The 27,665-nt window shown below is 43.5% G+C and overlaps 1 protein-coding gene across 1 annotated transcript; it reads left to right on the top strand.

Moving 5' to 3' along the window:
• The first annotated feature begins 2,385 nt into the window (after positions 1–2,385).
• On the top strand, positions 2,386–14,367 carry LOC120992035 (zinc finger protein OZF-like). The gene is made up of 2 exons (XM_040420796.1): positions 2,386–2,435; positions 12,478–14,367. Exons 1-2 carry the CDS (start codon positions 2,402–2,404, stop codon positions 13,767–13,769), a joined length of 1,326 nt encoding a protein of 441 aa, XP_040276730.1. The 5' UTR covers positions 2,386–2,401; the 3' UTR covers positions 13,770–14,367.
• The last annotated feature ends 13,298 nt before the right edge of the window (positions 14,368–27,665 follow it).

The raw sequence follows: 27,665 nt of genomic DNA, 5'->3' as shown, positions 1-27,665 counted from the left end.
TGACACTGGTCAGAGTTGCAAAAAACGGCCTGGTCCTTATGGGGTCAAAGACAATTGGGTGATTTATGAAGCCCCGGAGCCTGAATTCCGGAGCCGTAAAGTCACTTCTTATTTGCACAAGTAGCTCGCTGTTTGGTCTTGTCCACCATTTTGTTATAAATGGGCGGAGTGTGAGAGCGGCGTGGACCAAACATCCCGCCACTATCCCCGTTACTTACCCTAGTCTTCTGGGGGAATCTCCGCCCGTTCCTAGTCAGCGCCTCTTTGGGGCATCTGATGCCGCTGCAGACTAGATGAAACCTGACGTTACACACCATCGTGGTCTCCTCAATGTCTTCTACTGAAAAGGCCAGAAACCCCCACATAGCATTGTCATCTGACGGCACAAGGTCTGATCTCGGGGTGCGAGGTCGTCTACATAAGAGGAGCGGGCGACCTCTGTCATCAGGGGATGGAAGCTTCCAACCATCCTGCCGCCCTGAACTCAGATGTCTGCAGAAGACTTGTGTCTCGGGTTTGAGGTCAGCACCAGGAAGGACAACATTCTCCTCCCGAAACTGAACTACACATCCCAGAAGTCGGCTGAATTCACCACAGCTACAGCATTAGAGGAGAGAACTACAAGTCCCAGCATATCCAGGGTGTTATTATAGGATATCAGAGGAGAGAACTACAACTCCCAGCATTGTTTTGGCTCTAAGAGAAAATCCACTAGACTCATCGCTTCTCCATGCAAAGCTCCGCCCCCTGATGTCACATGATCATCATTACAGTCCTCTCATCCATGTCACTACAGAGCCCCGCCCCCTGCACAGATCACACAATAATGACATATTCACAGGTCCTTCAGCTTTTTTCCTTTGCACTACAAAACTCCGCCCCTACTGTGATCACATGATGTTCACATCATCACAGGTCCTTCACCTCTTCTCTGCATTGCTGGGAACCACCCACTGCACTAATCACATGTCCTTCCCACTGCTAAGCTCCACCCCCTGCACTGATCACATGACAGTGACGTCACCGCAGGTCCTTCAGCTCTGGCAGTGCAGCAGATACTGGGCAGGTCCTGGTCGGTAGTCAGGGCTCTTGTTCTCTCTGGTATCAGCCATTCCTCCAGCCTGCAGGTAAGATGAGCTGTGAGGAGACAGTGTGGTGGAGAGCTCAGACATGTCACCTCTGGAGATTCTCCTCCATTACACACAAGGAATCCTTCTCCGCTCCTCAGCTTAGTATGATGGGGGAGGAGTAGTGGGGAGAGTGGGGGTTGTCATCATTCGCTGGCCCCTGACTGTCCTGGTGAGGGGCCCCTGCCTCCAGGAGGATAATGAATGGAGCGGGGCCCGGCCTGAGCTCAGCTCTCTCCAGTCTCTTCTCTAGGAGTTGTGGACACAGCTGAGCACAGCCCAGAGGTGGGACCTGCATCTATCAGACATTTATCTCCTGTGGAGCCACCAGAGATCTCCATGTTGGGGCCCCTGGGATCCATGTGGTGGGGGCTCTGAGAAGCGGGGCCCCTCCAGGCTCAGGAAGTGCGGTTCTGGAGGTGACATCTGGTCTTGTCCCCTGGATGATTTCCTCTCCTCTTCTCATAAAGGCGCCTGCAGTACTAGAAGCCTCCAGCTCCTCCAGTTCTCTCCTCTTCTCCTGAACGACCACCAAGGATGGACAGGAAGGAGATCAGCAGAAGAATATTAGACCTCACCTTGGAGATCATCTCCCTGCTGAGCGAAGAGGTAAACTTTTCTAGATTCTCTCCTCTTTATTGTATTCTGTAACAAGTCAGACATCGGGAAGGAGAATCCATCATAGGAAGTGACAGGAAGAGTCCAGGGTCCTGGAGAACGGCCTCCAGACCTTCCAAGTGATGGAGAACCTGAAGATCAGCTCCAATATGGTGAGTGATGTGTCATGTGACCAGTGACCAATAGTCATGTTGTAGGAGCCATGAGGAGGTAAGTAGGCACGTTGTACCAGGAGGAGAGGGCCGGAGGAGAGCACATGGCCCCTGAAGGGTTTATTCCCTAAGTGTCTCTCTCCATCCACAGGAGTACACAATAGTGAAGAAGACATCGGGGGACTGTGTGACTCCCATCATCCATCTCCAGGAGTCAGGAGGGCGGAGCAGGACCCCTCACCCCATCACAGAGCCTCCCCCTCACCCCCTGATACATGAGCAGAAGATCCTAGAACTCACCCACAAGATGATGGAGCTGCTGACTGGAGAGGTGACACTGCTGGGAATGCTGGGAAATTCTCTAGTAACAGCACTGGAGGGGTCTGGGTGATGACGGTGTCATTGTGTTGTCAGGTTCCTATAAGGTGTCAGGACGTCACTGTCTATTTCTCCATGGAGGAGTGGGAGTATATAGAAGGACACAAGGATCTGTACAAGGAGGCCATGATGGAGGAGCACCAGCCTCTTATATCACAAGGTAAGAGCCGTCATGTGCAGTGTATACACGTGTGTGCAGTGACATGTAATGGAGGAGCACCAGCCTCTTATATCACAGGGTAAGAGCCGTCATGTGCAGTGTATACACGTGTGTGCAGTGACATGTAATGGAGGAGCACCAGCCTCTTATATCACAAGGTAAGAGCCGTCATGTGCAGTGTATACACGTGTGTGCAGTGACATGTAATGGAGGAGCACCAGCCTCTTATATCACAAGGTAAGAGCCGTCATGTGCAGTGTATACACGTGTGTGCAGTGACATGTAATGGAGGAGCACCAGCCTCTTATATCACAAGGTAAGACCCGTCATGTGCAGTGTGTACACGTGTGTGCAGTGACATGTAATGGAGGAGCACCAGCCTCTTATATCACAGGGTAAGAGCCGTCATGTGCAGTGTATACACGTGTGTGCAGTGACATGTAATGGAGGAGCACCAGCCTCTTATATCACAAGGTAAGAGCCGTCATGTGCAGTGTATACACGTGTGTGCAGTGACATGTAATGGAGGAGCACCAGCCTCTTATATCACAAGGTAAGAGCCGTCATGTGCAGTGTATACACGTGTGTGCAGTGACATGTAATGGAGGAGCACCAGCCTCTTATATCACAGGGTAAGAGCCGTCATGTGCAGTGTATACACGTGTGTGCAGTGACATGTAATGGAGGAGCACCAGCCTCTTATATCACAGGGTAAGAGCCGTCAGGTGCAGTGTATACACTGCGTGCAGAATTATTAGGCAAATGAGTATTTTGACCACATCATCCTCTTTATGCATGTTGTCTTACTCCAAGCTGTATAGGCTCGAAAGCCTACTACCAATTAAGCATATTAGGTGATGTGCATCTCTGTAATGAGAAGGGGTGTGGTCTAATGACATCAACACCCTATATTAGGTGTGCATAATTATTAGGCAACTTCCTTTCCTTTGGCAAAATGGGTCAAAAGAAGGACTTGACAGGCTCAGAAAAGTCAAAAATAGTGAGATATCTTGCAGAGGGATGCAGCACTCTTAAAATTGCAAAGCTTCTGAAGCGTGATCATCGAACAATCAAGCGTTTCATTCAAAATAGTCAACAGGGTCGCAAGAAGCGTGTGGAAAAACCAAGGCGCAAAATAACTGCCCATGAACTGAGAAAAGTCAAGCGTGCAGCTGCCAAGATGCCACTTGCCACCAGTTTGGCCATATTTCAGAGCTGCAACATCACTGGAGTGCCCAAAAGCACAAGGTGTGCAATACTCAGAGACATGGCCAAGGTAAGAAAGGCTGAAAGACGACCACCACTGAACAAGACACACAAGCTGAAACGTCAAGACTGATTTTTCTAAGGTTTTATGGACTGATAAAATGAGAGTGAGTCTTGATGGGCCAGATGGATGGGCCCGTGGCTGGATTGGTAAAGGGCAGAGAGCTCCAGTCCGACTCAGACGCCAGCAAGGTGGAGGTGGAGTACTGGTTGGGCTGGTATCATCAAAGATGAGCTTGTGGGGCCTTTTCGGGTTGAGGATGGAGTCAAGCTCAACTCCCAGTCCTACTGCCAGTTTCTGGAAGACACCTTCTTCAAGCAGTGGTACAGGAAGAAGTCTGCATCCTTCAAGAAAACATGATTTTCATGCAGGACAATGCTCCATCACACGCGTCCAAGTACTTCACAGCGTGGCTGGCAAGAAAGGGTATAAAAGAAGAAAATCTAATGACATGGCCTCCTTGTTCACCTGATCTGAACCCCATTGAGAACCTGTGGTCCATCATCAAATGTGAGATTTACAAGGAGGGAAAACAGTACACCTCTCTGAACAGTGTCTGGGAGGCTGTGGTTGCTGCTGCACGCAATGTTGATGGTGAATAGATGAAAACACTGACAGAATCCATGGATGGCAGGCTTTTGAGTGTCCTTGCAAAGAAAGGTGGCTATATTGGTCACTGATTTGTTTTTGAATGTCAGAAATGTATATTTGTGAATGTTGAGATGTTATATTGGTTTCACTGGTAAAAAATAAATAATTGAAATGGGTATATATTTGTTTTTTGTTAAGTTGCCTAATAATTATGCACAGTAATAGTCACCTGCACACACAGATATCCCCCTAAAATAGCTAAAACAAAAAACAAACTAAAAACTACTTCCAAAAATATTCAGCTTTGATATTAATGAGTTTTTTGGGTTCATTGAGAACATGGTTGTTGTTCAATAATAAAATTAATCCTCAAAAATACAACTTGCCTAATAATTCTGCACTCCCTGTACACGTGTGTGCAGTGACATGTAATGGAGGAGCACCAGCCTCTTATATCACAAGGTAAGAGCCGTCATGTGCAGTGTATACACGTGTGTGCAGTGACATGTAATGGAGGAGCACCAGCCTCTTATATCACAGGGTAAGACCCGTCATGTGCAGTGTATACACGTGTGTGCAGTGACATGTAATGGAGGAGCACCAGCCTCTTATATCACAAGGTAAGAGCCGTCATGTGCAGTGTATACACGTGTGTGCAGTGACATGTAATGGAGGAGCACCAGCCTCTTATATCACAAGGTAAGAGCCGTCATGTGCAGTGTATACACGTGTGTGCAGTGACATGTAATGGAGGAGCACCAGCCTCTTATATCACAGGGTAAGACCCGTCATGTGCAGTGTATACACGTGTGTGCAGTGACATGTAATGGAGGAGCACCAGCCTCTTATATCACAAGGTAAGAGCCGTCATGTACAGTGTATACACGTGTGTGCAGTGACATGTAATGGAGGAGCACCAGCCTCTTATATCACAAGGTAAGAGCCGTCATGTGCAGTGTATACACGTGTGTGCAGTGACATGTAATGGAGGAGCACCAGCCTCTTATATCACAAGGTAAGAGCCGTCATGTGCAGTGTATACACGTGTGTGCAGTGACATGTAATGGAGGAGCACCAGCCTCTTATATCACAGGGTAAGACCCGTCATGTGCAGTGTATACACGTGTGTGCAGTGACATGTAATGGAGGAGCACCAGCCTCTTATATCACAAGGTAAGAGCCGTCATGTACAGTGTATACACGTGTGTGCAGTGACATGTAATGGAGGAGCACCAGCCTCTTATATCACAAGGTAAGAGCCGTCATGTGCAGTGTATACACGTGTGTGCAGTGACATGTAATGGAGGAGCACCAGCCTCTTATATCACAGGGTAAGAGCCGTCATGTGCAGTGTGTACACGTGTGTGCAGTGACATGTAATGGAGGAGCACCAGCCTCTTATATCACAAGGTAAGAGCCGTCATGTGCAGTGTGTGCAGTGACATGTAATGGAGGAGCACCAGCCTCCTATATCACAGGGTAAGAGCCGTCATGTGCAGTGTATACATGTGTGTGCAGTGACATGTAATGAAGGAGCACCAGCCTCTTATATCACAAGGTAAGAGCCGTCATGTGCAGTGTATACACGTGTGTGCAGTGACATGTAATGAAGGAGCACCAGCCTCTTATATCACAAGGTAAGAGCCGTCATGTGCAGTGTGTACACGTGTGTGCAGTGACATGTAATGGAGGAGCACCAGCCTCTTATATCACAAGGTAAGAGCCGTCATGTGCAGTGTATACATGTGTGTGCAGTGACATGTAATGAAGGAGCACCAGCCTTATAAATTTGGGTCTCTTCCTAATGTAACAATCAAAATGCCCACATTGGACCCAGGAGTAATTCATGATACATAGCGCAATAACCCTATTAGTGCGATCTGATTCCTGTTTCTGGTCTTTTTAATTTTTAAAACATAACATTTATTATTTTTCTTAGAAGAAACAACCCAACAATGTTTTAATTAAAATAAAGTGGTCATGAGACCTAACTGTGTGGTTAGTAATCTTCTGAAGATTCTCCACATATAATCAGTAGGTGGGAAATCTCTGTGGGATATTCACTTCATATCCCTCAGTTACTGTGGAGAGAGGGTTAACATAAGTTGATATAAATTATTGCTCACATTGAGCTAGTATGTTACTGTAACTTGTCGGAATATTTATGCTGTCTCCGATTGACAGTCTATATTATTTATGTAAATAAATTAGAATCTGTAATGAAGGAGATTCTAACTTATTATCATAAATACCAAGGTAAAACGAGCTTGTGATCTGCGCTAAGTTAGACGACAAAAAGAAGGCGGTGGTAAATCAAAATATATATTTATTAAATAACAATAATACAGTGCAAACTAATATATATAAGAATATTGGTGACAGTTGAAATGCAATCAATGATATGCAAATTTTTAAGAAAGCCCAGGTAATCTAGAGTATGTATATATATCCACTACAATGCCTTATTATGACAATACCTCCAATTATATTTAAAGCAATTTGATACCTGATTGATCTCAGCCGACAGATATCAGACTAAACCCAAATCTGGTTTATACCATATTTCATCTATATATCTATACAGATATATATACATAATAAACCATACCGGCCTAGAACTGAACTCAGTTCCTTGGAGATTATACTGTGTTCTCTCAACAGTCTTTATAAATCTCCCTGTATTTGGAAAAGTTAGGATGATACTGGATGATACTGCAGTTACAGCCTAGCCTTATTCCGAGACAGAGTCTATACACAAAGTATGGTTAATTAAATATATATTATATTCTCCTATAAAAGATAGGTAAGTTTATACTATAACAGGGTATCGGCTAGCAGAAATCAGTTGCAATATTCAGGACTGTAATTCAGTGGACTCCTATCTCCTGGGGTGTGGTAATTGGCTGGAAAGAATTTTCAAGATGGCTGCCTCTACTAGCTGGATTTCTAGTCAGATGGCTTCCTCAGGTAGGTGGATCAAATAGGATGGATGGCCTCAATGAGATGATCGGGAAGATCCCCCGAAGTGATGATTCCCCTATCAGCTTATACTGCCTTTTTATCCCCCTTAGGACGGGACTTGGTCAGGTTAATCAATAATCAGTGACATCATCTCTCACTCCCCCACCTATTTCACAACACATGTCTTTATTTACTCTACCACTAGATGGCATTGGAGATCTATGAGTACATTTTTTAAGTACAGCTCATTCTTATATTTTCCTAAAAAGAGAGAAAAACAAGATTGATTTTTAATCTAAACTTTGGGACAACATTTCCTAACAATAGAAGAAAATAAGAATGTGTATCAAGAATTAGCCCTCTATTCACACAGACACCTTAGTATACCACTCCACCAGACCTCCATTCTATTTCTAAATCCAGGACTAAACCCATTTAATTAAGACAAATACTATAAAGTCCCTTTTCCATTCATTGGGATAAACCCATTTCTGGTGATACTTTGGTCTATTGCCTTAGAGTGAAGACACACTATATGCTTCTAATCACCTGTGTCTACATCCCAAGAAAAAGTTTCTTGAGACTCAAGTAATTCTTTCACGTACACATTGAGACTCTTAGAAAAAAAAAAAATATATATATATATATATATATATGGCACTTATATGATTATACTTTACTTTCTATATCTTAACATAATAACATGTAGGATATAACATCTAATGATGTGAATCACTCTCTTTCTATTCACTGAAGATAAACTAAAACTCAGCACGTTTCTACTCCATTGTCTTATCTGAGTAAATGCATTTTATTGTATCTGTCTAAACCTCTCACACAATAGTAAACTATACAAACATTTCTACACAGATACTTAATCTGGGAGTTAGCTATTTGAAATCAAAAGATTTTGAACTCATCCTGCCCTTTCAAAACCAGACAAAATGGCTCCAATACAGCACATATATATCAGTCCACATTGTAATCTGTATAGACCTTTATAAGATGGATTCCTTTTATGCCCAATATTTCTGACAAGCTTGTCACTTGGTCACAGTAGGACTCTCCAAGTAATTGTAATTAGGGTCTGTTGTAGGATGTCACTAAGGGTCACTGTCCCTGATTTATAGTATTAGTATCCCTATATAACCCTAATCCTAATTTTCCCTACCTCTGTAGTATTCTAGCTTATACACAACTATTGGAGTTCCTGCAGTACACTCCGTATTGCTATTGCATACACTGCTGCATCCACATATGACCTCTTTAGTTTAAAACCCTAATCGCAGCTCCCCCGACATGTTTCGCCACCTATCGTGGCGTCTTCAGGGGTGATGGAGCTACTGCGAACACGAGTGTTTAATCTTAGGGTTCTTTAAGGATTAGGGGCAGGATCATCCATTTCGTTCAACCAGTGTCTCAAGCCTACTCGTGTTAATGGCAATGGGGTCAGCCAATACGATCCAGAATCTTACCTTGGTGAGGTATGATAGGCTCTCAGTCCGCACTTCCTTCAGTATTCCTACAGAAGTTTACGGAGGTAGTGGAAATCTCCTTAAAAGTTAACTTAAAAACTTAAAAAGTTTTTCTCAGAGTCCCGATCTATACCTCACATCAATCATAGTTTATTAATTCTCTTTTTATCAATATCTTTTTCCAGTGAAATAAGATGTTCATTAGTAGGGCCAGATATCTCCTTTTTATATATTTGTTTCTTAATTTCCTTAATTCCAGGCTTGATTTGTATATTGTCATTGTATGATACTCTATATAGGAATATTGGTGATTCCAACATAGTATAGCACACAATTAGAAATTAATAATAATTAACAAACAATAAAAAGTGAAGGAAAATTAGAATCAGTAGAACAAAAATGTTGACAAAATAAGCACTATGTGGCAAAATTATTATTTTGCTTAAATGAATTCTCCTTCTCAATTTATAGTTTATTTATTCTTATGTATAATTAAGATGCTGTTCAATCAGTCACATTTACAGTATATATTAGGATCACTGTAGGCTTTAGGTCTACCTAGGCAGACGTCTACAGCTCCATGATGTTTAATTCCCTTACTATACTTAATCTTTATTGTAGTTTCATTATGTTCAAATTGTAAATTTATCCAGGTATAGATTAACCATACCACAGATGAAGCTCCTGAGTAGTGGACTGTCATTTTTACCAATACCACAAAGTGATACGTTTTTGTGGATCAAAGATGTAAACCTTTTTGCACGTACGTTGGCCCTTCACAAAACACAGAAACAAATGGAATCAGACATACAGAGACATTTTGAAAATGAAAAAAGAAGGGTGGAAATATTGGAAAGCCTGATTAGAGAAAATGAAGGATAAGAGGTCATTCCTGATCCACCTTTTACATCTTTAAAACCAAAATCCAGAATGACTCCATCTTTTGCGCAGTTTAGAGAAATAGACTCTTTTGTACAGTTAGTAACACAAAATATTAAGTCACTAAAAATGAGGAAAGATCATATTATCTCTAACCTGAGCCCTGAAAACAGATAGCCCTAGAGGAACTTAAAACAAATGCTGCAATCATAATAAAACCTAGTGATAAACACAAGAGGACTATGTGGATTTGATATTCAGGTTGCTTAGAGACAGGAAAACATACAAAATACTCAAGGAAAACCCTACAAATGGTTATCTGGAAGATTTAAAACAACTCCTTCTTCAGGCCAAACAGAAAAAATGTATAACCAAATAAGAATTTCAATACCTTTTTAACAAGAGCTTAATCATATCAACCTTCTATGCACTCCCTAAGGTGCATAAGAATAGGACTCCGATCCCAGGGAGACATATTGTGTCTGGAAATGACAGTCTGACACAAGGGATAAATAAGTGAATATGTGGATCAGATCCTCAGACCTTTTGTCACCTCCCTACCTTCCTATATTAAAGACACCAAAGATCTTCTTCTCAAGATAAATGATATTGTACTGACACCAAACACTCTTATGGCAAGCTTGGATGTGGAATCACTATACAGTAATATACAACACCATCTAGGTCTACGGGCCGTGAAATCATATTTGAGCACAAAGAGTATTAGCTTTGAGGAACACAATGGTTTAGTTATGTCTATGTTGGAATTTATTTTGGAGCACAATTATTTTTTGTTTTAGGAGCACTTTTACAAACAGACCACTGGGACCGCGATGGGGATATTATGTGCCCCATCTTCTTATGCAAATCTTTATTTAGGGTGGTGGGAACACCATCTAGTTTTCACGGATGAGATGTCGTCATATGTACCCCATATTATTTTTTTGGGAAAGATATATAGACAACATACTCCTATGGGATGGAGGACAGGCACTTTTTCACAAATTTGCCCAAGCTTTAAATAACAAAGATATTGGAATGAAGTACACCTATGAAATTCAAGAGAAAGAGATCTGTTTCTTAGATTTAAAAATTAAGAAAATGGAAGACAGGAGATTGGAAACAGAAATATAAAGGAAGATGACCTCTATGAATAGTTATTTGCACTGGACAAGCTGGCATCCACCACCCCTTAAAAGGGGTATCCCGATTGGCCAATATTTAAGAGCACGACGCAACTGTACCAATGAGATTTCCTTTATAAAGGAAAGTGCTGAATTGTTTCATAGATTCAAAAATAGGGGCTATCCAACACACCCCTTGAAAAAAGCATTTAACAGAGCAAGAGCTACGAGAAGAGAGGACCATTTGAAGATCCCCCGAAAAAAAGATTCTGACATCATCAGATGCATTGGTACTTTTGACTGTTATAATAAGGAGATATATCATATCCTCAAAAAACATTGGCATATTTTACAGTCGGATAATGAGCTAAGACCTGTCTTGACATACAATCCAAGCATTACTTATTGTAGAGGTCCAAATTTGAGAGACCAATTGGTTCATAGCTTCCTTCAAGAAGCAAAAAATGGGGATGTTGAAATCAGAAAAATATTGGGGATCGGCACTTTGTGGTGACTGTTCCTTTTGCAAGTTTATCCCACATATTAAACAATTCACCAATCCAAGTGACAACAAGGTCTATGAAATAAGACAGCTTATCACCTGTAAGACACAGGGAGCGATATATATATAGCAGCATGTCCGTGCCCAAAATTATATGTTGGAAAAACAATACAGGAATTAAGACGTCGCATTTCTGGCCATTTGAGCACAATTGAGATTGACAAAGACACGTCAGTCTCTAGACATATAAAATATGTTCATGGAAAATATATTAGTCTGGGGGGTGGAAAAGATTAAGGACCGAGAGGGGGTAATTTGTATTAAAAAAAAACTCCTACAGAGTGAAGCTCACTGGATATATAGGCTCAATACCATGAGCCCAACAGGCCTAAATGAGGGCTTTTCTTTTACAGCATTTATCTATGTATATATTGACTCTTTGACCTTAATAAAACGGTAAAAACAACAACTCTATCAATGATAGGAGGTCTACATGGGTATCAAAAAATAGCCCTTTGATCCAGGTACTTTTACCAAAATAGCTATTGATAACTAAATTTGTACATGGTACCAACAATTCCAGTGAAGATCACAATTCCATCTGACTAATGGACCAGAATAACTGAGGATGAAATATATATCCTCATATATGAAAAATTATATTAAAGTGAAGGTATAAATAAAAGAAAAATGTAGGAAGAATTAATTGAATGAACATAATGAAACTACAATAAAGATCATGGAGCTGTAGACCAGAAACAGGAATCAGATAGCCCTAATAGAGTTATTGTGCTGTGTATGTTCCTAATGTAGACGCATAAGTCCCTTTGTTGGATTATAATCTTTAGACTCCTCTAAAGGTGTGTAATGAAAATACAAATAAAAAAATATTCATTAAATAACCTGGTGGAACGTCCTGAATTGTTAGTGTAATGGATCCAACAAGGTTCTGGAAACCTTTAGTACAGATTCTAGAAACTGGCGACGGATCTTATTAAGTGAACTTGCATTAGGGATGTCCAATTGGAGTTGATGGGGAAAATTTGTTGGTAGAATGCAGGGCTGGGGGCCAGACATGATCTGGCTTTTCAAAAAATTAAGCTTTATCAAGTCATGATTTACTTTATGTAATAAAAGTCATGACCAAATGTAAACCAGAATCCTGGACTTTGTCAGTAAGTTATAAAAAGCTTTATAAGTTTATCTACTCAGAACACAAATTAAATTTTTTTTCTCTTCACAGATAATTCTAGTAAGAATTCTGAGGGAAACTTCATGTTATCACTAAATTATAAAGCAGAAGATGAAGATTTCATGCAGTGCTCTTCAGGAGAAAACCTTAATGTACATCCAGGACTTCACAGTACAGATCTGTCATATAATCCTCCTAATTATGAGGAACCTTCTCCTGACCAATCACCGATTGTTACCGCAAGTACAAGTCAGAAAAGGGTTAAAAGGTTTCATTGTGGTAAAGAATCCACAAACCGCTCAGGACTTTCTACACACCGAAGACGTCACAAAAGAAAGAAAATGTATTCACGTTCAGAATGTGGGAAATGTTTTACAGAGAATTCAAATCTTGTTAAACATGAGAGAATTCACACAGGGGAAAAACCATATTCATGTTTAGAATGTGGGAAATGTTTTACACAGAAATCCAATCTTTTTAAACATAAGAGAATTCACACTGGGGAAAAGCCATATACATGTTTAGAATGTGAGAAATGTTTTACACAGAAATCAGATCTTGTTAAACATGAGAGATGTCACACAGGAGAAAAACCATATTCATGTTTAGAATGTGGGAAAAGTTTTACTCAGAAATCCAATCTTTTTAAACATCAGAGAATTCACACTGGGGAAAAGCCAAATACATGTTTAGAATGTGGGAAATGTTTTACACAGAAATCAGATCTTGTTAAACATGAGAGATGTCACACAGGAGAGAAAGCATATACATGTTTAGAATGTGGAAAATGTTTTACACAGAAATCCAATCTTGTTAAACATGAGAGATGTCACACAGGAGAGAAAGCATATACATGTTTAGAATGTGGGAAATGTTTTACACAGAAATCCAATCTTGTTAAACATAAGAGAATTCACACTGGGGAAAAGCCATATACATGTTCAGAATGTGGGGAATGTTTTACACAGAAATCCACTCTAGTTAAACATGAGAGAATTCACACTGGGGAAAAGCCATATTCATGTTCAGAATGTGGGAAATGTTTCACACGGAAATCAAGTCTTGTTACACATGAGAGATGTCACACTGGAGAGAAGCCATATTCATGTTCAGAATGTGGGAAATGTTTTACACGAAAATCATATCTTGTTATACATGAAAGACGTCACACAGGAGAGAAAGCATATACATGTTTAGAATGTGGGAAATGTTTTACACAGAAATACAATCTTGTTAAACATGAAAGATGTCACACAGGAGAGAAAGCATATACATGTTTAGAATGTGGGAAATGTTTTTCAGAAAAATCAAGTCTTCTAAAACATAAGAGGAATCACACATGAGAGAAGCTGCATTCAGAATGAGAAAAATGTTTTTGTTTCTAAAGCCATAATTGGGGGTCATTAGTGAAGTCACACAAGAGAGAAGCCATATGGCCACAATATAAGGAAACAATATATCACTGGGTCATAGACATTGTTTTTATTTCAGGTTGTGTATTTGGATATAAAAGCCTAATTGATGTCACATAACGGCTTCTATAAAACATCTGATAAATCCTGTTTAGGAAGACATATATTCTGTAATTGACTTATATTTTAAACCTTACAGTTAACCCTTTCAGCCCCAGAGGGTTTTTCGCATTTTCATTTTTTACCCCCTGCCTTTCCAAGACTTTTTTATTTTTACGTTTACATAGCCATATGAGCGCTTTTTTTTGCGGGACAAGTTGCATTTTCTAACTCCACCATTTAATATTGCAAACGATGTAGTGAGGAATAAAAATTCCATGTGGGGTGAAATTGTAAAAAATAACGCAATTACGTAACAATTTTATGTTTTCTTTTAACTGTGTTCTCTATACGGTAAAACTGACCTGTTACTTTCATTCTCCAGATCAGTACAATTATGGTGATACCACATATGTATAGTATTTCCTTTTCATCGCCATATTGTGACCTCTATAACTTTTGTGTACAGCGCTGTGTGAGGGCTCATTTTTTGAGGGATGATCTGTAGTTTTTCATGCATACCATTCTAGGGTATTTGTTTTATCACTTTTTTAAATTAATTTTTACTTTATTACATTTTTTTTGTGGGAGGTGAAGAGACCAAAAAGAGGCTAATCAACCATATTGACTTTTTTTTCCCGTTTTGCCATTTGCCATATCTGAAAAATATTTAATAGTTTAAAAGTATGGGCGCTTTCGGACGCGACAATACCCATGATGTGTATTTTTTTATAGTTTCCATTTTTTTATTTCCATTTTGGGGAAAGGGGCGATTTTTTTAGATTAAAAAAATAAATTAAACTTTTTTTTTTTTTACAGTATATTATAGTTCCCATAGAGAACTATAAAAAGCATTCATCAAATTGCTTCTCTCCTTCACCAACATTGGAGTGTATGAGAGTTACAATGTATTCCTATGAAGCCCTGCCACAGGCAGGGGCATTATATGAGCTAACATGCGGCAGCTTCAGTTCATTGCGGAGGACTGAGGCTGCCGCACAATGCATTTGGCTCCCCTGATCCTCATGTTTGACCACAGCATCTGAAGGGTTAAAATTCTGAGATCATTGTTACCGCCAGTCACGGACATTAGCTGCTGGTGTCTGTGTCAAACGTCCCAGGGAGCCAGTAGTGGGATGATGAACCCACTGGCAGTAAGCAGCTGACAGCCCAGAAACGTGGTACAAGTTTAGGGATAATCCAAGGGGGTAGTCAATGTCCAATCCGGGTCGAGGCAGGCAGTGAAGGTTCAAAGGCGGAAGACAGTCCAAGGGTCAGTAACCGGGAAGGATACAAAGGAACAACAGGCAAATAGGAGGATCCGCAGGGAGGCTAGGTGTTCACCATAAGGTGGAATAACTCAGCAATGAACCAGAGCTCAGGCCAGGTCTTTTTTTTTTTCAAGAAAAAAATTTTCTTTTCAAAAGAAAGGACATATACAAAGTACAATTCAAAAGCATTGCATGTTTGTTACAAAATATTTTCAGAAAACAGACATTGATGTCTATGTATACCGTAGAGACTCCAAACAAGTTGTCCTTTACTTCAATTATTTTCATAACCCTTCAAATTAACCCCCCCCCAATCTGAGAAAACTCAATTTCCCTCCCCCCCCTACCCCTATTCGAAACTAACTATCTTCCTGCCAGAACATTCGCCATACCTTTCGACAGACATGGTCTAGAATAATGATATCATCATATTAGTAACGTCGTGGGTGGTTGTAAGAAACCTGTTATTGTGCCAATCGGCCTAGCGACCCCTTCAACTGTTCCTCCAGATACCACTTTGTCAAAGTGAAGGGTCTCATGATGTGTTCAATATCAGAGTCAGAGAAGAACTGTGTCAGAAAGCCTCTCCACTTCTTTAGGAATTTGCCTCCCTTTTCTTCCTTATGTTTCATAACATCCCCTCGCTCCAGATTCAGTAGTTCTCTAAGGCATGTTAATATGTCATCCCTTGAGGGGACCGAAGGCCGGAGCCAATGTTGTAAAATGCTCCTCTTAGTTACCATACAGAGTGCATGGAAAAGGGTCGGCAGTCTCCGCTCCAGAAGGACCCCATCCTTTAGCTCCTCCCAATAATGAAAGAGAAAGGTCATAGGGTTCAACGGGACCGTCAAATTCCAACTATCCTTAGATATTTGGGCCACCTGATTCCATAGATCCTGTATGCGGGGGCATGACCAAAGACCATGAAATAGATCAGTGTGCATGACCTTACACTTAGGACAACTAGTAATCCTGTCTAACCTGTTGGGGCCTGCCGGGAGGTTAAAAGCATAAATAGCATTATGCATTATCCTGAAATGTGTGTCCCTCCAAACTTCATTTATGACTGAATTCCTCATGGCCCACCAGCCCTTTAGAATCTTCTCTCCTGCCTCGTTGTCCTCTAATATACGAGCCCATGGGCGAAAAGCTAGATGTGGCAGGCCATCCCCCAAAATCACCCTTAATTGGGAGTACAATAGAGAAATGGATTGCGGGCCTGTACCCTTCATTACTATCTTATCAAAGTCATTCGTCGCAATTTCCTTAGAGACATCCCTCAGCCTATCGGTTAAGAATTTATTAACCTGGGAGTATTGAATAGTTTGAAAAGGACTCAGGTGATAAACGTCCCTAACCTCCTGACATGATAACCATCTATTCTCATTCTTGTGTAACAACTGCTGGGCCGTCAGTATTCCTTTCTGCTTCCATTCCTTAAAAAGAGCATTCCTTCTTTCCTGTTCAAATTCCGGATGCCCCCACAGAGGTAAGAATTTCGAGACTCCCTGACACAGTCGTAGACTCTTCCTAATAATTCTCCATGCTGCCCATGTGTGGCGGAAGGTAATCGAATTCCGCAGATGCATGGGTAGGGCTCTCAAGGCCGTGTGTAACAGGGTGCAGGGATCCCAAGGTGCGCAAAGTTCCCTCTCCAAAGAATAATCAGAATGGAAACTTGTGTGGCGCAGCCAGTCAATAATGTGTCTAAGAAGACATGCCTGGTTATACATCCTGACATCTGGCATGTTCATTCCCCCTTTCAGTTTAAGGGCCATCAGCTTCCTCAGACCTATACGTGGTCTCTTTCCCTTCCAGATAAAGCGTGTCACATCACCATGGAGTCTACTGACGTCCACATGCTTAACCAGCAAGGGCAATGTCTGGAGAGGATAAAGGAGTCTGGAGAAGCTGATCATTTTGACTAAATGAATTCTGCCTAGTAGGGGCAGGGGCAGGTTCTGCCATCCTCGCAGCTCCCTAGTCACTTTACTTAATAAGGGGGTATAATTCAGACCGTATAATGATTCTGCCCTAGGACCTATCTTGATACCTAAATATGTAATGTGACCTTTAGCCACCGGTATCCCCTCTAAAGTACTCCCAGGCTTTAATATAGTTTCCCCTCTCCCAAGCTGTAGAAGAGCACACTTGGCTATATTTAACGTGAATCCTGAAAACTGACCAAATTTTGCAATGCTGCTCAGTACTGCCTGTAGATCTGTCACAGGGTTGCCCATAAATAAGAGTATGTCGTCTGCAAAGAAGATAGCTTTCAGTTCAGAGTTCCCTATTTTAATACCCTCGAAAATCCCGCCCGAGTTTAGAAGATGAACCAGAGGCTCTACCGCCAGGTCGAACAACAGGGGGGATAAAGGACAGCCCTGCCTTGTACCCCTATGTAAGCTAAAAGGGTCAGAGAGAAAGCCTTGCATGCCTATCCTGGCCATAGGAGTTGTGTAAAGCTGAGTAAGGTATTCCCTAAAAGAGCCTCTCACCCCAAATTTATCCAACACCCTCCATAGCCACTCCCAATGTACTTTATCAAAAGCTTTTTCAGCGTCAAGAGTGACTATGGAGGGCGCCGAAACACCTCCCCTCCCTCGACCCACCTCATCCAAGACCGCCAGGACTCGACGGATGTTGGTAACTGCTGACCGGTTTCTAACGAAACCAACCTGTGATGGACTGATCAGGCTCGGGAGGATGCTTGCTAATCTATTGGCCATAAGTTTCGAGAGGATTTTAACATCCTGATTAATGAGGGATATAGGTCTGTACGACGCGGGGTCCTCTGCTGGTTTACCCTCCTTGGGGAGCATGCGTATGTGCGCCATATTCATTTGAGCAGATAACCTCCCCCCCTGCAAGAGGACATTTCCCAGTTTAGATAGTATCGGTGATATTTGTGCTTTAAGGGCTTTATAGAAGTCACCCGAGTATCCATCCGGACCCGGTGCCTTATTCCCAGGTAACAGTGCTATCGTTTTCAAGATTTCCTCTTCCGTGATGGGCCTATTAAGCTGGTCTAGTTCCTCCTGCGCTATCACTGGGAGATTTAAGCCTTCCAAGATACTAGGGCCCAAGCCTACATTGTCAGGAGGCCTACTATATAGGTCAGAATAGTAACTCCTAAAGATTTTTAGGATGTCGGGGGGTTGGGACCTAACTTTCCCTGCTGAGTCACGTAGATGGGTGATAGGGATTGTTTGTCTACGCCCCTTAGCCAGATTTGCCAGGAGTTTGCCTGCCTTATTACCGAACTTGTGCAGCTCCAGTTCCCATCTAGCTGTGTGAAGGCTTTCCTTTCTCTTTGCCCAAATCTCGAACTCCTCTCTTGCTGCACTCCACTTTTCCTTGTTCTCTGGCGAAGGAGATTGCACAAAAATCCTGGACTGTCCGGCTACACTTAATAAATTGTGCCTTTGTAGCTTTCTTGAGGCCTGTTATATATGCTATCAGTCTGCCCCGTATAACTGATTTGCCTGCTTCCCAGAAAAGAAGAGGGTCAGATTCATGCTCCTGATTAGTAGTGCTGTATTCCAGCCACCAACCCCGTAGTAATTCTATAAAGGTCTCATCCTCAGATAGGAAAGACGGGAATTTCCAAATGTATTCTGTCCCTCTCGGTTCCATATCCGCCAGAGACAGAACCACTGGCGAATGATCTGAGATCACCAGGTTTTCAATAACTACCTCGCTAACTCTGGATAAGAGTTCTCGCTTAGCCAACCAGTAGTCTATACGGGACCACGAGTTTTGCGCATGGGAGAAGTGGGTAAAGTCCCTCTCATCCGGGTGTGACATCCTCCAGGTATCCACCATAGCAATGTCCTCTGTAAGGGAAGACAAAACCCCACCTCTCCCATGAGCCCTATTCCTCACCGCCCCTGACTGCTTACGATCTTCACTTTCCACCATTGTGGCATTAAAATCCCCTCCCACCAATATATTGCCCACCTGATCTGCCAGTATCTTATCTCTCAGGGAGGCAAAAAAACGACCTTGCTGTACATTGGGTGCATAAACATTATATATGTTGAGATTCCTGCTCCCATCTTTCAATGTCAGAATCAACATCCTGCCCTCATCATCAGCAGTGTAACCTTGGACCCTATGTAGTAAGTTCTTGTGTACCAGTGTGATCACACCTGCCTTGCCCTGTATAGCCGGAGAACCATATACCTTGCCCACCCAGAGCCTTGACATTCTCATAAAATCCGCCTCCAGGAGATGCATTTCCTGCAGAACCGCAATATCTGCCTTCAAGCGCTTGAGATGGCGCAGCACCATTATGCGTTTCTGCGGGGAGCGCAGGCCCTTGACGTTCCACGTTACAATCTTAATCATTACCCCACATTTTTAGAAGGTTTCCCCCCCCACTGTATGAGATAAAGAGATTGGCAGGACAACATTAACATAACTAAAACAAAAAACAGAAACAAACATCCCTGAGTAACCTGTAAAGGCAAGTGAAACAAACATTACATCCTGGGCTTCACTTTTTTCTGGTACCATCTTTCCAACCCATACCATTTCCCCTGAATAGCTTATAGGATTGAAAACCACCAGCTCCTTCATTCCCCTCACTTATTTCTTACATCCCCCTTTACGAAGGCGCAGATACATGAGGCCCCTCATTTTCGCTGCTTCCGCTGATTGCCAGACAAAAAGTGCAGGGTCTCATCACTCCGTTGCGGCTTGCCTCTGGAAGTCCCTTGAAAGCCTGATTGTGGACTCTGTGACCCTCTTCTTCCTTGTTCCACCGGATCTTCAGGCTCGGTGAGATATGGGCCTTGAGCAAAAAAAGCTGCAGCATCTGAGGCATTATTAAAGTTCCTGTAGACTCCATCTGCACACTTTACTTTTAACACTGCCGGATATAGTAGTTGAAAACAGATTTTCCTCTGGAACAGTGAAGTGCATATTTCGCTAATACCTCTTCTTTTCTTAGTGATCACTGCCGAGTAATCATTAAAAAGCATGATCTTCTGCCCCCTATAGGTTAGAGGCTCTTTTCGCGCCCTGAAAGCGCGTATAATGTCCTCTTTATCAGAGAAATCAAGGTATTTCATTATGACCTGTCTGCCTCTCTGTGGACGGTTAGCCAACTCCTTGGGTCCCTCCGGAGGGCTCTGCAGGGACCCCAGCCTATGCGCTCTTTCCACTTTGCGGGGAATCGACAGTCCCAGCGCTCTGGGGAGTTCTGACTCACAAATGTGCTTAAGCTCTGTGCCCGGTATGTCCTGAGGGAGACCCACTAACCTGAGGTTACTGCGACGTGAGCGGTTTTCAAGGTCGTCGACCTTATCCTTTAGCTCATTCACCGTCTGCATCAGCACTTTTATACGTGACTGTGTGCCCTGCATGTCTTCTTCCACGCATGACGTCCTCTGCTCCAGTTCGTCTATTCGGTACCCCTGCTGGCTGTAGGCTTCCTGCAGCTCTGTAAGGGAATCCTGTATCGTCGCCGCCAGCGTAGATTTGAGATCAGGTGCCAGGTGGGCCGCAACCTCTAATGCCAGCCTTTTGAGATCTGCAGCTGGCAGCGGGGTAGACTGGAACAAGTCCTCTTGTGAGGATATCAGGGGCTGATTCAATTCAACTACCCGCGGCGTGGTCTCAATCTCGGCCGCCATCTTGGCCTCTTTATGCAGCGGCTCCGGCCGCGGCTCTTCTCCGTCCTCCGGTTTCTTCCCGCTACGTAGCAGGTACCTCTCCATGCACACAGCGCTGCCTGCCAACACTTGTCACACTTAGTGTGGTTACTTGAGCCCGTAGGCGGTAATCGGAGGGTAAGGCTGTTAGGGAAAGGTGGCGGAGCTCCGCTACACGCGTCTCCTCATACCAGCGCCGGAACCGGATGCCCTCCAGGCCAGGTCTTTATAACCAGGGAAGGTAGGACCAACCCTGGGTCCCCAAGGCAACCAGGAGGCCTCCCTCCCCGGGAACCAATTGCAGGCGAGGAAGATGGAAGGTGTGTACTGGGAACCTCCCCCAGTAAGGCTCGAACCTGACAGCCGGATAATGCAGGAACGCTATTCTCCCAAGGACGCGCGCGCAGCCTGCGTACTGCGCATGCGCACACGCTGCGTGACTTGCGCACCCGCACCTCGGGCACCAGGTGTTCTACCGAGCTGAAGGGGAACCTGTGCCCTGCGCCGTGCCCGCGGTCCCCAAGTAGAGGTAACATCCCCTGCTTCCTGACAGAGCCCCCCACCAAGGAGCGGCCTCCGGACACGACCCTGGGAAGGCCTCTCGGGGTGCGCCCGATGGAACGCCCGCACCTTGGCGGCCGCATGGACATTCCCCGAGGGCTCCCAGGAATGCTCCTCGGGACCGTACCCCTTCCAGTGGACGAGATACTCCAGAACCCCACACCGGCGGCAGGAGTCCAGGATCTCCTGGACTTCGTACTCGTCATCGTTATTCACCTGGCTGGGAGGTGGTGGAGCAGGCGCCCGGCCCGGGAACGGGTTGGCACGGTGTGGTTTCAACAAGGACACATGGAATACCGGGTGGATTCCCAGGGAAGTAGGCAACCGGAGCTTGGCTGCAACATTGTTGACCATACTCACGATCTCGAAGGGACCAAGGTAACGGGGTCCCTGTTTTCGGGAGGGACAGGACAGCTTGAGGTGCTGTGTGGAAAGCCACACCTTGTCCCCGTCTTTGTATCTGAGGAACTCTGTGAGTCTACGGTCTGCCTGCGTCTTGTGCCGCTGCTGGAGTTCTTGCGTTACGGTCCGCCTCAGTTCTCGTAGGAGGCGGAACCGTTGAGCCACTTCAGGCACCGGGACATCAAGGGGGAGATCCGGGAGAGTTGAGGGATGATAGCCATAGTTGGCATAGAATGGTGAGAGCCCGGTGGAGGAATGAAGCTGATTGTTGAAGGTAAATTCCGCGAAGGGGAGATGGCTCACCCAGTCGTCTTGCAGATGGGATGTGTAACAGCGAAGGAACTGCTCGAGGGTTTGGTTGGTCCTTTCGGTCTGCCCATTGGACTGGAGGTGATAGGCAGAAGACAGGCTGCAAGTGATATGAAGGCTATGGCAAAACTGGGTCCAAAAGCGGGAGGTGAATTGCAAGCCCCGGTCTGAGACGATGGAATCAGGGAGCTCGTGCAACCGGAACACGTGTTGGAGGAACAACTTCGAGGTTTGTTTGGCCGTCGGGAGACCGGAGGTCGGAATGAAGTGGGACATCTTGGTACATCTGTCCACCACCACCATGATGGTGGCACAGGCTTGTGAAGGCGGTAAGTCCACAATGAAATCCATGGCTATGTTGCGCCATGGAAGGGTTGGCACTGGCAGAGGCTGCAATAACCCAACAGGTTTTGAGGTGGGACGTTTGTAGAGCGCACACACGGAACAAGACTCGATGAAGGAGCGTACGTCGGCTGCCAAAGAGGGCCACCAATATAAAAGAAGTTGGCCGGCACACGCTGAGGTGCACGCCGCACGGGATAGGATAATTACCACGTGTAATGGAAAGAAGATCCCAGCAGACGTGTCTTCAATGCTTGTGAAGTTTTATTGCATGTAACAATATGTCCATAGAAAGGACGCGTTTCGGCTCAATTGCCTTTCTCAACAGATAGATATACATGGTCAGCAGCTCATATATATACACATATCAATGATTAAAGAAAGGAACCTCCCAGTGACGTAAACGCCCAGAATAGGGGCGGTACATGCATAGTCACATGGTAACATAATCAAGGTAGTCAATCAAAGAATCAGAAAAGCGCAACAGGTATCAAAATACATGTCAATAACAATGAAATACTTATAAATATCGTTATTAAATACCAATACAGCTGAGGTACTCCTTCATTTATATGGTGGATGTCTAGAAAAAATGATGCAAAAAGTTACAAAAATTAGTATAAATAAAATGGTGAACAGAAAATAGCACTAATAGAAATCAGATATGCATAATTTCATAGTCGCGATTAAGGCCTCTCGGATGAAGGGTATCAAGGGTATGAATCCAGTATGCCTCCCGGCGCAAAAGTAGTTTTTTGATATCGCCGCCCCGCCTGGGTCTAGAAATCTGTTCTATAACCTGGAACTTTAATTGAGCGATTGTATGGTTAAACTTATCAAAATGGGAGGGAACTGGTAAAAGTAAATTTTTCGTCCTAATGGTGGATTTGTGTTTTCCAATGCGGTCTTTGACACTCTGCATAGTTTCCCCAATGTATAACAGCCCACAGGGACATTTTATAAGATATATAACATTGGCTGATTCGCATGTGAAAAAGCCATCAACTGCGTATGTGCGTGCAGTGTGTGGGTGGTAAACATTGGGCCCTTTTCTAACTCATTTAAGGTGTTTGTTAGGATAGATGGTGGGTACCCTCGTAGAAACTCCTCGTAGCTCTGAAAATAAACATGACAAAAGTCTACGAGTAGCATTGATTCACAAATACCACCCATTTAATTCTAAACTAGATAATATTGTGGAGAAACATTGGTGTCTGTTAGGTAAAGCATACCCCCAAGTCAGGGAATTCCAAAATCCGCCCCTTATCTGTAATAAAAAAAAAAAAAGTTATAGAGACAAGCTAGTGCGTGCGGATATTGGGAGCACCCGTGGTACTCTCAAACAGGGGGTACTGGCTACACAGCGGAAGGGCACTTTTCCGTGTCTCCATTGTTTCCAGTGCTCCAATGTCATCAAAGGGCCCAATGTTTACCACCCACACACTGCACGCACATACGCAGTTGATGGCTTTTTCACATGCGAATCAGCCAATGTTATATATCTAATAAAATGTCCCTGTGGGCTGTTATACATTGGGGAAACTATGCAGAGTGTCAAAGACCGCATTGGAAAACACAAATCCACCATTAGGACGAAAAATTTACTTTTACCAGTTCCCTCCCATTTTGATAAGTTTAACCATACAATCGCTCAATTAAAGTTCCAGGTTATAGAACAGATTTCTAGACCCAGGCGGGGCGGCGATATCAAAAAACTACTTTTGCGCCGGGAGGCATACTGGATTCATACCCTTGATACCCTTCATCCGAGAGGCCTTAATCGCGACTATGAAATTATGCATATCTGATTTCTATTAGTGCTATTTTCTGTTCACCATTTTATTTATACTAATTTTTGTAACTTTTTGCATCATTTTTTCTAGACATCCACCATATAAATGAAGGAGTACCTCAGCTGTATTGGTATTTAATAACGATATTTATAAGTATTTCATTGTTATTGACATGTATTTTGATACCTGTTGCGCTTTTCTGATTCTTTGATTGACTACCTTGATTATGTTACCATGTGACTATGCATGTACCGCCCCTATTCTGGGCGTTTACGTCACTGGGAGGTTCCTTTCTTTAATCATTGATATGTGTATACAGTCGTGGCCAAAAGTTTTGAGAATAACATAAATATTGGAAATTGGAAAAGTTGCTGCTTAAGTTTTTATAATAGCAATTTGCATATACTCCAAAATGTTATGAAGAGTGATCAGATGAATTGCATAGTCCTTCTTTGCCATGAAAATTAACTTAATCCCAGAAAAAACTTTCCACTCCATTTCATTGCTGTCATTAAAGGACCTGCTGAGATAATTTCAGTAATCGTCTTGTTAACTCAGGTGAGAATGTTGGCGAGAACAAGGCTGGAGATCATTATGTCAGGTTGATTGGGTTAAAATGGCAGACTTGACATGTTAAAAGGAGGGTGATGCTTGAAATCATTGTTCTTCCATTGTTAACCATGGTGACCTGCAAAGAAACGCGTGCAGCCATCATTGCGTTGCATAAAAATGGCTTCACAGGCAAGGATATTGTGGCTACTAAGATTGCACCTCAATCAACAATTTATAGGATCATCAAGAACTTCAAGGAAAGAGGTTCAATTCTTGTTAAGAAGGCTTCAGGGTGTCCAAGAAAGTCCAGCAAGCGCCAGGATCGTCTCCTAAAGAGGATTCGGCTGCGGGATCGGAGTGCCACCAGTGCAGAGCTTGCTCAGGAATGGCAGCAGGCAGGTGTGAGCGCATCTGCATGCACGGTGAGGCGAAGACTTTTGGAAGATGGCCTGGTGTCAAGAAGGGCAGCAAAGAAGCCACTTCTCTCCAAAAAAAACATCAGGGACAGATTGATCTTCTGCAGAAAGTATGGTGAATGGACTGCTGAGGACTGGGGCAAAGTCATATTCTCCGATGAAGCCTCTTTCCGATTGTTTGGGGCATCTGGAAAAAGGCTTGTCCGGAGAAGAAAAGGTGAGCGCTACCATCAGTCCTGTGTCATGCCAACAGTAAAGCACCCTGAGACCATTCATGTGTGGGGTTGCTTCTCATCCAAAGGAGTGGGCTCACTCACATTTTTGCCCAAAAACACAGCCATGAATAAAGAATGGTACCAAAACACCCTCCAACAGCAACTTCTTCCAACAATCCAACAACAGTTTGGTGAAGAACAATGCATTTTCCAGCACAATGGAGCACCGTGCCATAAGGCAAAAGTGATAACTAAGTGGCTCGGGGACCAAAACGTTGACATTTTGGGTCCATGGCCTGGAAACTCCCCAGATCTTAATCCCATTGAGAACTTGTGGTTAATCCTCAAGAGGCGGGTGGACAAACAAAAACCCACTAATTCTGACAAACTCCAAGAAGTTATTATGAAAGAATGGGTTGCTATCAGTCAGGAATTGGCCCAGAAGTTGATCGAGAGCATGCCCAGTCGAATTGCAGAGGTCCTGAAAAAGAAGGGCCAACACTGCAAATACTGACTCTTTGCATAAATGTCATGTAATTGTCGATAAAAGCCTTTGAAACGTATGAAGTGCGTGTAATTATATTTCACTACATCACAGAAACAACTGAAACAAAGATCTAAAAGCAGTTTAGCAGCAAACTTTGTGAAAACTAATATTTGTGTCATTCTCAAAACTTTTGGCCATGACTGTATATATGAGCTGCTGACCATGTATATTTATCTGTTGAGAAAGGCAATTGAGCCGAAACGCGTCCTTTCTATGGACATATTGTTACATGCAATAAAACTTCACAAGCATTGAAGACACGTCTGCTGGGATCTTCAAAGAGGGCCACCAAAACCGATGTAGGATGCATTCAATGGTGTTGCGCCTACCTCGGTGGCCTGCTGTGGGGTGGTCATGGTGATGCTGTAGTACAGGCAGTCGCTGGGAGACTGGGACATAGATCCACTGTTGGTGGTAACAATGCCCCTGCTTCATTGGCAGATGGGCTGCCTCCTCTGGAGCTGGCGTGCTGGCCCGTTGGATCCTCTCGATCAAGGAGTGTTGGATGGCTAGAAAGTATGCGGCTGGCAGGATCGGTTATGGAGGTGCAGGATCGGCCTTGGAGGAGCACACAGGGCCGGTTCTAGGTGAAATGGGGCCCTGGGGCGAAAAACAATAAGGGGCCCCCCCCATGACACTTAATGACTTTTACAGAAGAAACTGTATATTTTGGGGCACAGTGTAGCGGTATACTGTATATTGTGGGGCACAGTGTAGGCTATATGTGTATACAAACATATTTCATATGAACACTTACAGTTACTTGGCCCTTGGGGATCTCGGACGCCACTTCCACACTTGGCCGGGGGCTCGGCGGAGCTGATGATGTGTTTTATCCTAATGAGAAAGATTTCATAATAAGGATTTGGAGAAGAGGCATAGCAGAGCAGGGAGAGGCTGGTGCTGCTACTAGGGGGTCATACAAATCACAGTGGAATTTATAGGGTTATGAAAAGTTTCAATATAGACATCACAGAGAAAAATGACTTTTCATATAAAACATAACTTTTACTGCTGTTGGTTAAAATAATACCCCATCTTAGTATATATGTTAGGCTATGTCAAATGAATAGACAAGGCCTTACTTGGACGTATCAGGATAATGAAGTCCGATGTATAGAAAAATTTGCGGCAACTTACAGTTAGATGACTGTGGACCTGGCCAAACGGTAGATAGAGAGGTGGTGGATAAGGGGAAGGGAACAATATCCCTAATACAACCCTCAATGTACCCCTGCCTACAGGTGGAGCACCCGCCCCGAAAAGGGCGACCCCACCTCTCGGTGGCTAAACCCTCACTGTCGCCTATTGATACCCTGCCTAAAAGGATCAATGATGTTCGTCCCTTCTTGGCAAATTGTCCCGACGCGTTTCCCCAGACGTAATAAAGGCTGGTTCATCAGGGGACTCAGGATAGATGATAGGTTCTTGCAGGTTTCAATAATAGATAGATGCCCAACTGATAGTAGTGGGCAAAAACTCTGATAATTGCATAGCAGACCTCCTGGTATAGTAAGGTGCATAGGTATTGCTCGATAGGTGATTCAAATACCTGGTTTTGGCGCCTAGATTTGAGCCCTGCCTCCTGGATTACCCTATTAGTGCCATAGAATCGAGAAAAACTCCACTTCCGGTCTTTGGAACGCACGCGGCGCTTGGTGGA

Source organism: Bufo bufo, chromosome 2, assembly GCF_905171765.1.
Source record: "Bufo bufo chromosome 2, aBufBuf1.1, whole genome shotgun sequence".
Lineage (NCBI taxonomy): Eukaryota > Metazoa > Chordata > Amphibia > Anura > Bufonidae > Bufo > Bufo bufo.
Note: the sequence above shows the minus strand (reverse complement) of the source record. Positions and strands in the feature narration are given on the sequence as shown.

What these genes read in the sequence shown, in the direction of transcription:
- LOC120992035 (XM_040420796.1), top strand. Translation starts at nt 2,402, where the DNA reads ATGATGGAGGAGCACCAGCCTCTTATATCACAAG. An exon ending in CCAGCCTCTTATATCACAAG is followed by an intron (nt 2,436 to 12,477) that starts GTAAGAGCCGTC and finishes TTCTCTTCACAG; the next exon opens with ATAATTCTAGTAAGAATTCT.